At 29.2% G+C, this 18,057-nt stretch overlaps 1 protein-coding gene across 3 annotated transcripts; it reads right to left on the bottom strand.

Annotated features, from left to right (window-relative positions):
* Positions 1-1,352: 1,352 nt before the first annotated feature.
* Positions 1,353-17,069, bottom strand: LOC409049 (paired amphipathic helix protein Sin3a). 3 transcript variants are annotated; one of them, XM_006562745.3, is made up of 18 exons: positions 16,055-17,068; positions 13,842-14,134; positions 13,090-13,263; positions 12,675-12,827; positions 12,271-12,602; positions 11,942-12,179; positions 11,615-11,869; positions 11,134-11,535; positions 10,593-11,044; positions 10,028-10,502; positions 9,703-9,949; positions 9,247-9,618; positions 9,005-9,174; positions 8,717-8,911; positions 8,152-8,430; positions 2,560-2,711; positions 2,225-2,435; positions 1,353-2,134 (listed from the first exon to the last, which is right to left on the bottom strand). In XM_006562745.3, the coding sequence occupies exons 2-18, from the start codon at positions 14,112-14,114 to the stop codon at positions 1,883-1,885; spliced, it is 4,632 nt and encodes a 1,543-aa protein (XP_006562808.1). In that variant the 5' UTR covers positions 14,115-14,134; positions 16,055-17,068; the 3' UTR covers positions 1,353-1,882. The 3 variants fall into 3 exon arrangements, with proteins under 3 accessions (XP_006562808.1, XP_003250163.1, XP_006562809.1); XM_003250115.4 differs by having other exon boundaries at positions 8,221-8,430; XM_006562746.3 differs by lacking the exons at positions 1,353-2,134; positions 2,225-2,435; positions 2,560-2,711 and adding an exon at positions 4,686-6,290 and having other exon boundaries at positions 16,055-17,069.
* Between the last annotated feature and the right edge of the window lie 988 nt (positions 17,070-18,057).

Raw genomic sequence — 18,057 nt, 5'->3', positions numbered from 1 at the left:
GCACGGTGTATCTGTATTTATATGTCTAAATGAATGTAAAATGGCATCTTTTTGAAAATTAATCAGAAAAATAGAGACGTCAAGACTTCAATTAAATTTATATATAATAAAAGATAAAAATGTATTCAATTAAAAATTTACATTGTATACATTGTTATCCGTCAATATTTTTTAAACGTTATTTTTTTTACTTGAATGTCTTGAAAATCACAGAAAATCCATATAATGAAAGCCATTCATTTTTTTGTATTATTATAAAGGTTTAAATTTTATATAGAAATTATATGCTACTTTTTTTTTTGTTCACCACGCACGAATTCCTTCATCTAATTATTTTATTTTTTTCTTTTTTGTGAATGTTTCAAATAATGCAAATCTTAAACACTGTAATCAATATTAACAGTATAAAAAATAATTTATAAATGTTTAATCAGTTCATAGTTTGCATCTCATGCGTATACTTATAAAGTAAAAAGAACTAATAAAAAGATATATACTTAATAATAACATAAAATAATATCAATAGCCATATATCTCGTGCGTGATGAGATAATGTCTTTCCCAATGAACACCGCATTCTAATGTTGTCAACAGCTTTGCACTGTACAGGAACACCGCCACATTTAAATATTTTACAGTTTTTATCGAATAGCCTAAAGATCAGGTAAAAAATAAGGCCTAGTTTTTTTTTTTTTCATTTCATATGTGTATATACGTATATATGTCTTCAATTATTATATATCCACATATATACACATACATATATATATATACAAGCATGTATTTATTTATACATATAATTATATGTATATCGAATTTAACGAAAGAACGAAAATTCTAATTACCATATTCGTAAGAAAATAAGAGAAGTAAGTTATTAAAAACTTCGAATGAAAGATATTTTACATACATGTATATACAATTTATATTATTAAAAAAAAAAAGTATACAATTTTGGCCAATTTATTATAATCCAATACTCTGTTACGTTTTAGTTATATATAAATAGAAAGTGTTTAAATAATAGAACATATGTAAATCGAAATTTTAATAGATTTTTAATTACTAACAATATTTAATGTTTCAATTACAATCGTGTAAGTCTCTCTCTCTATAAAAATAAAATACTTAATAAAATAAAATTGACTGAATCTGCAATACGCTTATAAACGACAATTACATGACGATAGAATATTCTTTCTAAATCTTTTAAGATATTACATAAAGTATCAAAAGTTTTACCGTAACTTTACTCTCTTATGTAAAACCTTACCTGGAAAATCTATATCTAATTATATCGGAAAGTATTCGATCTTCGGAAATGAAACATTACGTTTAGATATCTTATATTACCTGATCACAAGCTTGATCTTTAATACAACTGGAAATATCGCTCGTTACAACTCGTTTCCTCTTTCTTCTAATATTCGATTCGATAGTTTATCTAATATTTTAAATTGAAGAGACTCTTTACATTAAACTTTTAGACAAACAACAACAAATCAGCGATATTTCCATTTGCATCAGATTACTTATAACCTGTACAGTTTAAAGAATCAAATTTAGTAAAAATTGAATGAATAAGTGTAGTACACAATGTAAAGACGATTCGTTATAGTCTTCGATACTTTCTTTTCTAATGACCATTTCTGCACCTTCTTCGTTCCAGATGAACTTCGTTGGCAAAATAAAACATGCGTCTCGTTGTACGTGCACGCAATATAGTTCAAGAATCATCTTTAATTTTGCCTTTGATAATTTTCTCTTAACTATTAATTTGTTTTAAACAGAAAATATGAATGTGAGATTACCGAAACGAGTTCTCAATAAAGAAATGATAAGAGAGATCTCTCGTGGTAAAGAAATGATAAAAGACATATGATTATACACAGGATTCTGTCAGAAGATCAGGTTGCAAACGTTCCACTCTATAACGATTGTATTGTCTGTAAGGCGATCTCGTTTGATCATTGTCTGTGATCACTCGTGTCTTATGAGGAATTAAGTTTTCGTAACGTCCCATCAACCAATCTTGACATAATCGATGCTGAACGTCCGCAACATTTTTAGATGCCCAAGATGCCAACCATTGATGGAATTTTGAATTCAAGTGTTTTGTCACAGCTGGATGACACTGTTGGAAAAGCAAAATAAGTAATATCGCAAATATTGGAAACTCGTTGACAAATAAAATATATATTCAAGCTTTAATTAATAAACATACCTCTCTGGCACGACTGAATGAATTTTGTTTATATAGGAATGCTTCCTTACTAGCAATATAGAGCATTTGGTAACTATTAGGATTAAATCTGCATTGTGTTTCATCAGAATTGATGATATCAGACGTATCCCCAGAATCTGCTAATCTTAAACTAGGAGGCCGTTTTAAAAGTGCATCAACTGAATCCAGTGATTTTTCTTTATCTGTTGTCCTAAAAAAAAGAAAAAAAAATTAAAATATAATATATATTAAATATATGTATATATATATATAAATTATTATATAGATTGAATTACTAGAAAAATTACTTATAGAAATTGAAAAAAAATACTTACTCTGCACCTTTTTCGGGATGAGGCATAGTATTAGGCATAGATGCCGACATCATTCTCGCAGTTCTTTTCCTCCATTGCCTAACATTACGGTAAAGAAATACAGGCTTACGTCCTGCCAAGATCCTGCCTAAACTCCAACCATTCCCATCCATCTACAACAATCGATTTATGTTAACTTTTTTAACAAGTACACCATGATATGTGAAGATATAGATTTCTTATGATAATGTTCATTACACTATCGTGGGTAATTACTACTAAGTTCAATATACTTCAGAGCTCTTATTACAGTACAATTACAAAATAATTTATTACAATATTTTACACATTGTACCAAGTTACAAACATTCCTTTTTATATTATTTTACGCTTTTTTGAAATAATAATAATAATAAAAGAATTTAAGTAAAAAAAAAAAAAAAAAAAAAAAATTATAAAACAAACTACGATCAAATACAAAAATAAATAAAAAGTATATTCAAAAATAATATTCAACTTTTCTACATAAAAACAGAATTTTCATAAGAGTTTTTAGTTTCACTTATTTAAAAGGAACTTATTATTTTTCTTTTTTTATCCTAGCTTTCTTCTTTTCAGTTTCGAGCAAATTATTTGTCATTATGTGATTGTCATTATACACTGACACAATTTTAATCGCTTACATATCTGTAAATAATTGTATTCTAGAAATAAAAAAATTATTGATTTAAAAAAACATGGATAGGTAAAAAGGATATTTTTTAAAGAATATAAAAAAAAATTAATATTTTATAAGGAGAGGTTTTATGTACGAAATTAATAAACGAAATTCAAACACATTAAAAAATGATATGTTGCAATCTGTTGTTTTACTATTTTTTAACATACTATCGGTACTTCATAAATAATTAATAAGTAAATAACAATTTCTCTAATTTAAACAATAATATATTAATTGTAAATTTTCATAAATTGAATAATTATATTAGCATTTAGTACCAATAATATCTGAAAATAATAGAACAAATTTTTTTTTTAATAATTTTGCATGGACAAAGTAAGTGAACATAAGATGAAATGAAAAATGAGTTTAAAACAATATTTTTTTTTTAGTTCAATTTTCGATCTATGTAAATACATTCATAGACGACGAGTGAACTATTTAAATCGAAAGCACAATAAAAAAAAGGCGACGTATTAACATGATTTGGATGAAACTGTTTAACAATTTCAATTTATGACAGTTTTACTAATTTTAAATACAAATGTGTTAGAAAAGAGATATATTACTCTTAATATACATATATTTATCAACGTTTAATATATTCAAAAACACACATGACATAATATTGAAATGATAAAGCAGAATAAATCGAAGCTAAGCGAGAGAAAATATCTAAAATAAAAATTAGATGAGGATAAAAACATAAAAATTTCAACTTTCTGAATTAAATGTTTGTATGATTGTACGAAGTATTTAAGTATATATATATAGTGTTAAAAAATATTTGGTTTACATTGTTTTTTTTTTTGTCTTGTTTCATTCGTAAAAGCAGAGGCAAAGAATTCTTCTTCTTTTTCTTTTTCTTTCTTGTTACAAAAAATTAATATTATCGGAGAATCAAAGTAATAAATTTAGTGGTACAAAATGATGTTAGACAATAATGTTTAAAAGCATTGTTCATGTATTTCAATATCTCTCTTCTATACAATATTATTGTTTATCTATTATTATATGTATATTCATTTCATATACAGATTACAGTTACAAAATATATATATATGTCTTATATATATATAGAGTTTAAAATTCACTGCATAAAGTGAAAACGGAGATATGAGCTTATAACAATCACATAAAATCTGTCTGCACGTACGATCTCATAGTCTCAATGAAACTATATTACAAATGTCACAGTAACGTTTAAATCAGATTATTTGTGGCAATAATTACATATATATAAATATATATATTTAGGTATATACATATATATGTATATATATATATATATGTATATAGTTTAAATTAATTTAAATTTGTGCCACGTTATCTAATAAAAACGTATTGAACCGTTAAATAAACGAAAAATATATATATATATATATACACGTACATAATACGTGTAGTTTTTTTTTTTCTCTCTCTCTCTATATATATAATAGCGCTTAAAATTCCATGATGCAGAGCCTTGTCAGGAAATGCATGTTTTACATTTTGTACAAAATACGAAGATATTATTCAATGAGGAAACAACGTTGCGAACACTGCATCTGAAAATCCACTTGCGTCATAAACGTGTTTCTATAGCTGTACAGAATACTATGGCAAAGAAAAACTAAGAAGTAGTACCTGTTATCCATAAAATATACAAAACGTAGATTTGTTTCTTTATCTCGACGTCAAACAATAAAAACTAGCAATCGTCAACAATATTTCTTAATGTTGTTTAATTTAAAAAAAAAAAAAGAAGTCCTAAACGACACAAATTAAAAAGCACATTTTCAATTATAAAGTTGGTTAACTCGTTCGTCAAACCTGCGGAGGATACGACATTAAAACCGATACTCTTGAGCTAAAGTTTAATAAGCAACAATTTATATAATTTGCACCGTTAATAAAAAATTATTAACACCTTTGACAGAATTGTGTCATTTTTCAAGAGAAGAATGTAATTACGAGTGAAATTACAAAAAATTTAAAAATTGAAGTATCAAACAAGTAAAAATAAAAAAAAAAAAAAAAAAAAAGGAAGAAAGAAAGAAAGAAACGAGAAAAAAAATGAAAAAAAAAATGGAAAAAAAAAAAAAATTAATGGACCTTATCTCAATGCAAAAACCAACAACAACAATCGAGAGAGCTAAAACTGTGAAACCTTTGGCAGATTATTCCAAGTCAATTGAAGGGATATCAACACTTCGTACTGTTACGTTTCAATTAGAGCTATGAATTAATTAAAAGATACAAGTGATTTTCTATTTACATGCTACACCATATAATCTTTGCTTTACTACTTATATATTAATATATATACACAGCAAAGAATTATCATACACGTGTATTTCACAGTGGCGCAACAGTTAAGCCAGGAACACACTTGGTCCACGCCATTGATAACGCTACTTCCAGTTTTCATTTAAGTTCAAGCTAGAACCAATGCATACTATAATTTTACATATCACACTACTTCTAAATCGAACAAATTTGATTCGAAGAATGTAATATATAACAACACGTCGAATCGACAAGTGTTCGTCGTAATTAAAAATCTTTTAAATAAGGCTGGTATCCTAGCCTAATGTCTAAAAAATATACAATTTCAATGTATCGTTAACATACCCTAATTTAATAGTACGGACGAGAAATTTCCCAAGTTTCTTTCGTTAATTTCCGTAAGGAACCATAACACACAACCTTTGGAAGTGTTTGAAAAATCTTCAAAATGGTACTTTATCGTATTCTGCACCTTTTTTTCCTGCAGCACTGGTTTTCTTTTTTCTTTTCTATTTTCTTTTCTGGACTCAATAGTTACTCCGGCATACTAGAAGTTTCATAGTGACAAATTTAAAGTTGGAACGATCAGAAGATAGAAAAAGCCACGATTACCCTGCACGGCGTGATGTGGCGTGGAAGTAATGTGTTCACGAGTCAATATCCATAATTCCTTCCCAAAGGCTTCACTAATATTCGAATGTATGATAGCGAATGATGAAATTTCAGATTTAGATTCAGTAGATGCACACTACCAGTCAACCTATGTTGCGTATCAAAACATATATACAAATTTATATCAAATATTTACATTATTTTTTTTTTTTTTTTTTGTAAATTCTAATATCGTTAATAAATTCTAGAAATTATTATCTTATCTAATTTATAATAATAGTACGATGAAAATGAACTAAATATTAAGAATTGACCAATATCAAATGTTATGTTCTTTTTCTCTTTTATGCTAACATTTTACATTCATTTATGGCACTGCTCGGATTTTATTTTGTGTATGCCGTGTCCCCTTGATACTTTTTTTTTTCTTTTTTTTTATACATTTGTAAAATGCGATTAGATGCTGATCAATATCCTTCATTTCTTTAACTATAGTTTTCTTCTAATTAGTTAACTTTCTTTTCTCTTCTCTAAGAAACGCGAAGTAGGCAATGGAGGCAACACGATGAAACAGCATATTGTAATTATATGTACGAAAATTTTCCTTGTTTGTTTCGTTGAACCGATTCTTTTTCTTGTGTCAAGTGACAAGTGACAAGATTTACAAGAAAACTATGTTTTCAAATATAAAAATAAAATAATAAATTTAAAAATACTCTTATCTTTTATAAGCTTTTAAAGCTTTTGTAAATGTATACAATCATCACTTTTAACATACTTTTATTTCAAATAAAAACAAAAAAAAACAAAACAAAAAGAAGTTATTAGATAATCGATTGCAAAATATAAAATATAATTTAAAAAAAATAACAATAACTTGGAATTTTTTATACGGGATTTCTTAACATCGCGCATTTCCTTCCCTCTTATTAAACTACTTTTAATACGAACTATCTTTCAATCCTAAATAAAAATCGCGAATAAAAAAGATATATCACCGGATGAAAGAATAAATCGTCGCGTAAATGATTGCATGGACAGACAAGAATTATTCACGGCATAAAAAACGAGGAAGCAAAGCAGTGAATCATATTCTTTTGAACAGTATTCTTCTGAATGCCTTTGATAAATATTTGCATTTGAAAATTTAAAAAAATTGCTATTGAGATATCGTTGTTTTATTATGAATCGATATTTAAAATATAGAAATATAATTTATAGTTATGTAATATTTAATGGTGTTGCAACACACCAATAGTACGAATATATAGAATAAAGAATGGGGATTCGCGTTGTGCACTATATTCTTTTTTCTATTTTTTCTTTCTTTTTTCTTTACTTAATTTACAGCACCACAATGGACGCACTGAGATGAAAATCATATCTCTCTTATCTCTTTAAACATTATGAAAATAAATATATGACTTTCCATTCTTTTTCTTTCTTCTTCTTCTTCTTTTCTTTTTTTTTCTTTTTTTTTTTCCTTTTTCTTTTTCTTTTTTTTCTTTTTTAGCATTTAAAAGAATATTAGTTCATTCTGGTTATGTATACAAAGTTCTGCAACTTCTATATAATGACAAGCATGAACCAGTGCTCTGACCCCATTCGCATGATAAAGCATTGGTGATAGCAGATCGTATATGGCTACATAGCTTCCTCGTATTAGCAAACAACCGATATTATATGCAGCAATATTCGTTCCTAAAATATTTTCTACTTCTTTTTTTGGTATTTTTCTTTAAGGAAGTCAACAAAGATTTTCTTGAAGACCGAATTTGTTTTGGAAAGGCGCCTGATTACGAGATCAAACGTTTCACACACGAATATCTCTGGCATATTTTCATAGTACGATCACACGAAATAATTAGAAGAAAGTAAACTTTCGTTCTTTGGGACACTAGTTGTACACTGAATGGCAACGGTACAACTTCCAATCACAGACATCAAATACGAATGAATGTAAACTTCAACGTTGGCAATGATTATGAAAAGGGATGTGGATCCTATACCTTCTTGCTAGTGTCAGTGTTCTTGCGCTTTCTGCCCCTCCCCCCCCTTGCTGCCTGGTCGTTACTCACAGGATGATTGGTTGTTGGCTCATTGTCTGTTAAGGTAGGGGTGTCTTTCGGGCTAGTCTGACCAGCTGGAGCAGAAAACCTCTCAACATATGTAGACCATTTTTCAGATACAGTAACTCCTTCCCTTTCTCTTTCCCTACAATTGTTGTCCATCGCCTCATCACCTTCCGTATCCAACAATTCCATTGTCATTTTACAGTCTTTTTTATACTGTAACAATAAAAAATTTTACATATAAAATATCCTTCTTTTAATTCACTAAAATATAATATTTTTTAATATTTATTTTTTTTACAATCTATAAAATATATAAATATCAATAATATTGCCAGCTGAAATAAAAAAATAAAATATTTGAGAATGAAAATATATTATTGTTATATATAAATTGAATATAATATTTAATACTTAACAAAAAAAATTTTAGTTTTTAACAATAAATTATAAGAAAATAATACATTATGTGTAAAAAATTAAATTGTTATTAAATACTTACAATGTATATCTTAAAACAATTCTCGTCTGCCATAGCTTTTTCAGCTTTACGTTGATACGACATTTCTGCACCAAGTCTCATGTACGCTGTAGCACATAAACCACCTGCACCACTACTTTCTTTTGGTTGACGTTGTTCTCGCTGGAATAATTCCATGCATTGTTGGCATATAGGATCTGAGACCAAATGCTGCAACTGAGAATTTTATATTTTTATTCTAAAGTTCATTTCGAGTATAAAATTATAATGGAAATGTTTTAAAATACTAATAGATATATATATGCTTACTTGTCTTACGGCATACGTCACAACCTTATCTAACGTAAAAGCGATATATGCGTGAATACCAAACATTTCTCGCAAAGTATCCTCATACGCAGTACTTTCCATATTACCGTCTAAGACGTTCTTAACCATATCCAAAAATGCAGGATAATAATCCTCAATTTCAATTTCATCTAAATACATTAAAAATATTAAATTACAACAAAAATATTTTCTATGCAAATAAAATTACAATTTATACTCACTTTTGGGTTTTAATCGTAATGCGACCGCCGTACTCTCCTTGCGTTGTTGTTTATATCGCGATTCCTCTTCAGCAAGAGCCACAGCTCGATCGTACATTTTTGTTAATCTTTCGCATAAAATATGATGTAACCTTAAAAAAAGGTACCAATTGTTGCTGCCCATGAAAAGTGTGTACGCTTCTTCAGGATCATTCGACATGGCATGAATTGGTACTTTAATATCAGGTTCAGTTTTAATCGATGTGGAAGACGGAATCGGAGATACAGGGGCCTTATTTCTATTCGCTTGGAGACCACCACTCAATGGAGAGATGTTCATCGTTGCCGATTGAGAATTACTACATGCTGCTACATTGAGATCTTCCTTCTCATCTATAATTGCGAATGTATAAAATAAGTTGTTTTGATTATATAAAAATATTCTGCTATATAATAATATATTTATTATGATATTACCATCTTCATCTCGTTCATCATCGCTTAATTCTTGACGTGGATGGAAAAAAAGATCAGGTATAAAATGCTTTAATAAAAGCTTTATTCGTTGCTTGTCTTCCTTGTGGATGGCTGTTTGACGTTTTACATGATGAATAAGAAGATTAGCTGCGTCATCTAGGACAGATTTATCTTTATAAGGTAATACAAGATGTGGACCACTATTATTTTGGCCATCTCCGCTGCCATCATCTACTTGTTCGTGTCTCTATAAAATAAATTATTAAAAAAATAAATTAAATAACAAGAAATATATAAATATTAAAGAAAAAATAGAATTACGAACCTCATCATATAATGTTTCAATTTCATTAAATAGACTTTTAGATCTTAAAGCTTTTACATCATTTTGCTTGAAATTGATACCTTGATGATCTAGAGATTTCAAGTAGTATTTCTCATTCTGTTCTCTCCAAATTTTATTGAAACCCTTTTGCGCTTCCCGCCATTCTTCTTCTTTACTCTTTAATCGACGAAGAACTACTGGTACTGCTACGACAGGATTTTTCTTAAGACCATCTATAATATCAGCAGCCTTATCACCATATATCCTTTTTAAGGCTCTTTGATGAATTGTAGGAGAACAACCACCGAGACAATCGTCTAACTTAAATTTTTGAAGTTCTTCTTGGCTCATTCTACTCATTTTTTTGTGAACACCCTCTAGAACTCTAATCGTTGATGCATTAGTTTCTATCACACCATCTAACTCGAATCGTTCATCCTCGCAACGATAAATGAATTCCTCATATTGAGTTTTCCTAAACATTCCAAACCAATAAAAAATTTTCTATTGTTCGATATTTTATATGATAAATATTATATAAAAATAATTTAAAAAATATATATACCTGGATGTTACAAATGTACTATCTTCTGACCAAGTTGGAAATGAAACCCATGTATCGTTAAGAACTTCTTTACATAACTGCGTTCTTCCTGTACACTTTGGTTGAACGTAAGACTTTGGTAATGCGCAATATGATGCCCCTAAGCGCTTGCATGCCGTATAGTCAATTTCCATCGCCAAATCACCTTGCGGTCTCTCCTGATGACTTCGTACAACATTATTTGGTAGCGCCTCGACATTTAAATTGCTACTCGCATTTGTTGTATTGGTGTTAGAAGATTCAGGCAAATGGCCCAGGAAATCTTTAAACCAACGCAAAAGTTCAGGAAAGCGACCAAGAAATGGCGTTACTAACTGCACCAGTTCAGATTTGGAAACTATTTCTTGATTAAATAAAACCAAACATCTGAGGAAATTTTCATATACTTCTTGAGATCTTAATGCTTTACGAACCTAAAAATATAATAAAAAATATTTTCTTTATGATGTATTTATTTTATTTTGCTTTCGTTATTGTTATAAAAATTAAAAATCAAAAATACCTTATCGAAGAAAGCATAATCGTTCAGACTACCATATTTTCCAGCTTCCGCTATGGTAACACATTCACGCATGGATGATACTTTATGCTTTTTTAAAGGAGGTGGACCATGTTGTATATGATGAGAATTTCCAGCTGTTACCGAAGGTGAAAACGACGGACTTCTTTTTAATTGTCCCGTATTGTGGCCAAGTTTTTGTACACTATTAATATCTCGTATACCAGATCTATCTCTTTCCCGTTCACGATCTCTATGATCACGAGTTTCTCGTTCTATTGTATTAATACCGCTTGATTCTCGAAGATCTCTTGAAATATTTCCTGAATTATTATAAGGTGCTTTAGGTCCCAATGGTTTTTTAACGATTGTTGTATGATCGTTAACTGTAGCAGTCTTGTTACTCTGAAATGTTATAAAAATGATGTTATAAAAAAAAATATTATTTTCAATTTTTTTTCGTATTCATTTTAACAATATTTACCAATGCACTTTGTTGATTAGTGGCATCTGGTAAAAATTGTCCAAATTCAGCAAGTAAATCTTCTTGGTTTTCGAATAATTTAGCAACTTGACTGTAAACTTCTGCTTCTGTTAAATGTTTTGCTCCACCTGATGCACCAGATCCACTTGTGCCACCCATATGTCCAGATTCTTTTAAATTTCGTTGTTCTTTCTGATAAGTGTGTAGAATTTCTAAAAATCTTTTATATTTGTCTGGTTGACCTTGGAACCGATTCTAAAATTAAACAAAATTAGATATTTTCAATATCTTCAATATAAATTTTATATTCTTTAACAGAATACAAACCTTAATTTTGTTAACGTAATTAATTGCATGATTAAATTCAACTGGTTGGCTCTGTTGAGTTTGCCCACTGGTCGGAATACCATCCTGCGCTTGACTTAACGCTTGACTCACAGCTTGTGCTTGAGCTGCACTAACATGTGAATTATTGTATGCCTGTACTGGTGGTGGTGAGGGTGCATGTACAGTTAAACTGTTATTCGAAATATTATTTGCCAATGAATGATGTATATTTCCGGATCTGATTTTAAATAACATGTAAAATATTATTTATTAATTTATTCTACAAAAATAATGACGAAAATATATATATAATATTAATAGCATCCTACCCTTGCATTATTTGTAAAACTGGTGGAGCTTTTGCTGGTTGTGTTGGTGGACTTGCAACAGGAGGCGAACCAACATTTACAGTGCAATGATGTTGTGACAAGGTAGCAGTATGTGTTGCTGTTGGACTTGGCATACTAACTGATACTTGAAATGCATATCCTTGTTCATTTGCCTGCACCTCTATTTTATATCCAGGTGGAAGAAAGGTATTAAAACCAACAATAAGTTCAGGATGTCCTTTAAATAAATGGCTCACTCTTGTTATTACTCCTGGTGTATCTATGCTTTGTGACTTAAATTCTTTCATAATATCCAAAAAATCATTATACACCTAAAATTAAACATAATTGAAACTATAATTATCATAAATTTTTTTCAAAGTCAATAATCATATTTTATTTACCTGAGGCTGATCACTAAATTTGTACTTTACTTGATCTAAATAAGACAATGCATCTTCTACTTTTAATCTCTGGAATTGTTGGGATCCACTGCCACTACCTAGGCTACTGCCTGGTGGAGTAGAAGCTAATGGTGCTACATTGCTAGAATGAACCTATATGAAATGAATACAATGAAATTTGTAAACTAAATCGGTGTTAGTCTTTAAAAAAATTTATCTTATTAACGATCAAAATTATTTTTAATGTTTTACTTTATTTTTATATAATTATGAAAATATAATTATTATATATTATAATTATAATTATATTATATTTAATATATAATAATATATAACATATATTATATATTTATGAAGATATAATTTATAAATCTCAATATTTATAATTTATTATGATTTATTATACAATATGAACCTTATGCCTTATTGTTGGTTGCTGTTGGCTATGAACTTGATTTTGGGTTCCTGGTGCAGGCTGCTGGGAACCCATACTATGATTACTCCCACCACCTATTCCACCATGTAACCCTCCACTAGTGTTTACATTGCTACTACTACATGTAGAAGTAAGTCCTCCAGATCCACTTCCCTGCAAAAATAATTGATAACAATTTGCATATCTAATTCTTAAAAACTTGATTCTATATAGGAACTTAAAATATAAGAAAAAATTTTTTTGTATAAAAAAAAGATTGTATAAACAAATATAATTGATTATTCTTTCATTAATAATACTAAACATAAAGATTATTTTCACAAATTTTATTTTATTAAAATTAATTAATTTTTTTTTTTATAACTTTACTCAAATATAAAAATAAAAACAATAATATAATATATTCATGTGAAAAAAATATTTCATAACATCAAATTTATTAATGCAATAATTTAAAAAAATATATAATTTAAAAAATATAATAAATTAATATTTAATTTAATTTAGACTGCTCTTAAGCAGATTGATTTTGCATCATTTTATTATATATATATTTTTAATACATGAAGAACGATTATGAATGATGAACTTTATACAAGAAAAAAAATTAAAATACGAAAAAAAAATTTATTAAAACAATGGAACAATTAAAAAAATAGTAAAAATTTTAAAAAATGAAAAACCACGTAGTTACTCACTAATATTATTATTATAATGTAGATAATACATACCTTAATAGGGGACGGAGCCGCAGTTGGCACTACAATTGCTCCAGTATATTGCTGTTGAGCTTGAGCAGTTCCAAATTGTATGCTTCCCGGCATTTCTTTCGAAGCAACTGATCGAACTGCTTGGCCAGGTACAACAACGCCTATTCCACTGCTTGAATGGTACTCCAAACCACCTCCTCCGCCACCTAAGCCACTTCCTGCACTCACTGATGAGTGCTTTAATGTTGCTGCTGCTGGTGATGCTACCTCGTCCAGCCCGCGAACACGTTTCATCGCAGATCACATTGGAAATACTATGGATCGAAGAATGATTATTGTTTAGTGACGTTGTAATTCACCAGAAAACTAATCGTATGTTATTTAATGTCGGATTTAATAGAAATAATTATCGTATTCCCATTAAAACTGTCATAAAATGCGACGCAACTCTTTCGCGCGTATCGTATGTTTAGCGCGCCACGAACGGACGGAAAAGGTGTAGTAGACTTTGAAAGTATTCGGTGGTAGTATTGTTTCGTTTAAGGTGATAAATGACGTGATCGACGATGCATCCGTACTACGCTAGCTAACATCGTGCGTGAATACATTGATACCGTAGAAAAAGCATTCACTAAATTTCGATATTTTCTTTCTAGATCGATTCGAATTTACATCGTAGTATTCGTAATTTTGAAAGCACCGCGCGCTCGGGCACCGTATGACAGAACTTCCGAAGAATCTAAAACAGCGGGAGTATTTTCCTGTAACTTCAAACAACACAAAACTTTTTCATTGTAGAATAGAATAAAACATGAAATTCAACAAAGATTTTATTATTATTTCAATAAAGAATATATTTTATAATAATAAAAGTTAAGAAAATTTTTAGTACTTATGTTAAATTTAAACACGCTATGTGACCATGTTTAAAATTATTTTGGTACGTTAATATATACAATGATTCGTATATATTAATAAATATTATATTATTTATAATATATTATTTAATTTTATAATTCAATTTTGAATAATTCGAAACGATTGTGACTTCAGTTTCTTAGTCAATTTAAAGTTAAAAATAATTGAATTACTCATACTCGCAACTGTTATATATATTGCATAATATTAAATAATTAAAATGCACGTGGTTGCATTTTCATGATATTATTTGTAATAATATTTGAAAATAAATCATGTGAAAATATGATTGTATCTTCTAGAAAATCAAATCTAAAAGACATATTTAGGTAATATAACCTCACAGAAAAAGTGCTATATAAATCATTTAGAATTAAATGTCTAATTTGGAACAAAAGAAATTTTTCTTTCAATAAATACTAATATTTATTATTAATAATAATTAAATTTATAAATTATTTCATTTATTGGTTTTGTAATTATTTGTTATTATTGTATATGCTATCATATATATTCATTTTTATTTCATACTTTTCAATTAATTATCTATTAGATACGTAAAAATTTAATGAATATAATGAGTATAATGAGCGAAAGATAGAATACGTTAGTAATACATTTAATAAAAAGTAAAGATTATATTTGATATATTATCTATGTAAAATTTAAATTTCACTATATACACAATAAAAGAAATGTCCCTATAAGATCATTCAATATTACACAAAAATATTTTCTATTGCTATTATATTATTATTATATTCTATACATTGTTTAAATTTATGAACACATTGATTGGTTTTTTATAGATAAGCAAAAAACTATAAAAGATATATTCTCTTTACATTTACTTTTATACATGAAGTTTTATAAGCGCAACTGCAATTCTTCCAATATTATTTACAGTTTATCAATAATAAAAAAATATCTTTTCATAATTCCCATTTTTCTAGAATGAAAGTAAGAAATAAATTGTAATAACAAACAAGTAAATAAATAAATTTTAATATGCATTGATCAATATAATATATTGGAAAACATATTAATGTAAATTTCTTGGATATAATTATTTTTAAGAACAAAAGTATAATATTATTTTAATCAAAATGATTTATAAACTAAGACTTAAATTGTATAACACAAAGAAAGTTATACTAAAACTTAAATGTGTGTTATAAAAATAATTATAACCTAATACTTCTATAAGACACAGTCTACATTCACATAGTAGTTTATAATGACCTTGCATGAATATAGAAATGTCAGTGACTTAGAAGAAAGTAAAAATCTTATGAAAATATCAAAGATGTACATACCAATTTCCATTTGAAAAGAAGTTGAACGTCCTTGCACCAGGGAATTTCGAGAGAAGTTATCCAGAAGCAAGTGGTCGAGGTTGAAATCAAGTTGATCGCGAGGAAAGTTTGTGCTGTTCCACGAGAAGATACGAGCGTCGGTGGAGTTTCTTCCTTTGGAAAATTTCGATCGCGGTATCGCGAGGGGAATTTCGCTGGGATAGAAGAGACGAAATAGAGCCGGTAAAGCCAGCTGCACGGACGCGTAGAGCTCGTGCTGCCCGTGCTGCAAAGTCGTCGAAGCGAGGTTTGTCAGTGTTGCACGTTTCCAAACACTTCCCGGCCCTCGACGTTACGCAATATTCCACGTAAATACATAACACATTTTCTCGAGAACTCCAGTGAAAATATTCGTCCTGCGGTGCTCCTTTTACACAGGAGTCACCTCGAGTATTCGTACGCGCACTTAGATACACTGGTTTTCGTCGTATCGGTCTTTTTCAATCGTCCAACTGACTTTCTGCACAAAAGCTTCGGCTCCGTTGTTTTTTCACGACCAAAAAATCGACGAAGCCTTAACGGGCCGGTCGGTCTGGTCTCAGACAGGAATTCACTATGCTTTCTGGGATCTCCCTCTCAAAACCATCGAAATCTTGTTGTGTGAGTGAATAAACTTAGTAAAATGCACATTTTCGCGAGTACTTTGATGAATTACCGCACTTTTTAAAAAAAAAGGCAAATGGAAAAGACATACTCGCACTCTCTCGAGGTACAAGGCAAACTATTGGATTTTGTATGGCAAACAAGGAACTGACTGGTCGTATAGCGGGATGAGGAAAGTGGAGGGGATCGCGCAGGACCGTATTCATCTACTAAGCGTCTCTGTTACCAACCACTCGGGTACCTCCTGCAAAGCGTACGTGCCGCAGACCTCACGAGACTTCTCTTCGAACTTTCATTAATTGTGCATCGATTATTCTTCGGTACTTTTTTCACTACTTCCACGATAAAGATATTCCACTCACTTTAATTACTTTAATATGTCCGGAATCACATGGAATGTAATTGCTACGAAAAATCATTTTTGAACATAATTAATAATGACAATTACAATTGTAAATTTCTTGAAATTTTATTTTTCTACAGTTATCGTTCAACTACGCTTTCTAGTCGTTCAATGACAATTTAAATTTCACAAAATTTTAGAATTGAAATATAAATTTCAATTTGTGTTTTTATATCTGTTATATATTGATACATTTTCAAAAAAATATTGTCGTAATATATATTAGATTGTATATATTATGCGTAGTACGTTAATACTTCAGATATAAAGTGTTTGTTACAAAACAGCTAATATCTATAGATATAAATACATTGAAAAAAAGAGTATACGAATACTCTCGAACAACATACCGCCAAAGTTTCATTCGAGCACTTCTTCACAATATGAACTTCTTATAAATCACATTAGAAAAAATAGTTAACAACAATAAAACTTCACACTTTGAAACTTCTGTTTAATCAAATACTATTGTGATCTTTAAAGCATATGGAATTTTAATTACGCTATGTAAGAATGGTAATTTAATACAATTGATGGGATATGTATAATTTTTTATAAATTAGGATAATAGTGCGAGGCATTTTATGCGAATGCCATACTACGTAAAAAAAAAAACATAGCAACCAAATAGCATGATACGTACAAAATCGCGTACACTATTTTTAACAAGATGTTTTCATAATAATTTCATTCCTTTGGTTTCCGGTTAATATACTTTCATCATGTAAATTCAGCTATTGTGATAAATTACACAAGAAAGTTTAAATGAGATATCTTCAGAAAAAGTTGCATCGCGTCCCGATGAAATTGAAGAATTGTAAGGTGCCTAATGTGTTGTAAGTAGATACAGCCCTGAAAATTGTAGCGGCGAAGCCGCCAAGAGGCGCGCGCAATCCACGAAATATCCAAGCGTTTCCCCGCGGCCGACATCTTCGCGCGGCCAACAGCTGTTCCGAAA

Source organism: Apis mellifera, linkage group LG13 (genome assembly GCF_003254395.2).
Source record: "Apis mellifera strain DH4 linkage group LG13, Amel_HAv3.1, whole genome shotgun sequence".
Taxonomy (NCBI): domain Eukaryota; kingdom Metazoa; phylum Arthropoda; class Insecta; order Hymenoptera; family Apidae; genus Apis; species Apis mellifera.
Note: the sequence above shows the minus strand (reverse complement) of the source record. Positions and strands in the feature narration are given on the sequence as shown.

Coding starts and splice junctions, on each gene's coding strand:
- LOC409049 (XM_006562745.3), bottom strand. CDS start 14,114: ATGAAACGTGTTCGCGGGCTGGACGAGGTAGCATCACCAGCAGCAGCA. Junction 2,712..8,151: donor ACACTGACACTAGCAAGAAG/GTATAGGATCCA, acceptor CGATTGTTGTAG/ATGGATGGGAATGGTTGGAG. Junction 2,436..2,559: donor CATCCCGAAAAAGGTGCAGA/GTAAGTATTTTT, acceptor TCTTTTTTTTAG/GACAACAGATAAAGAAAAAT.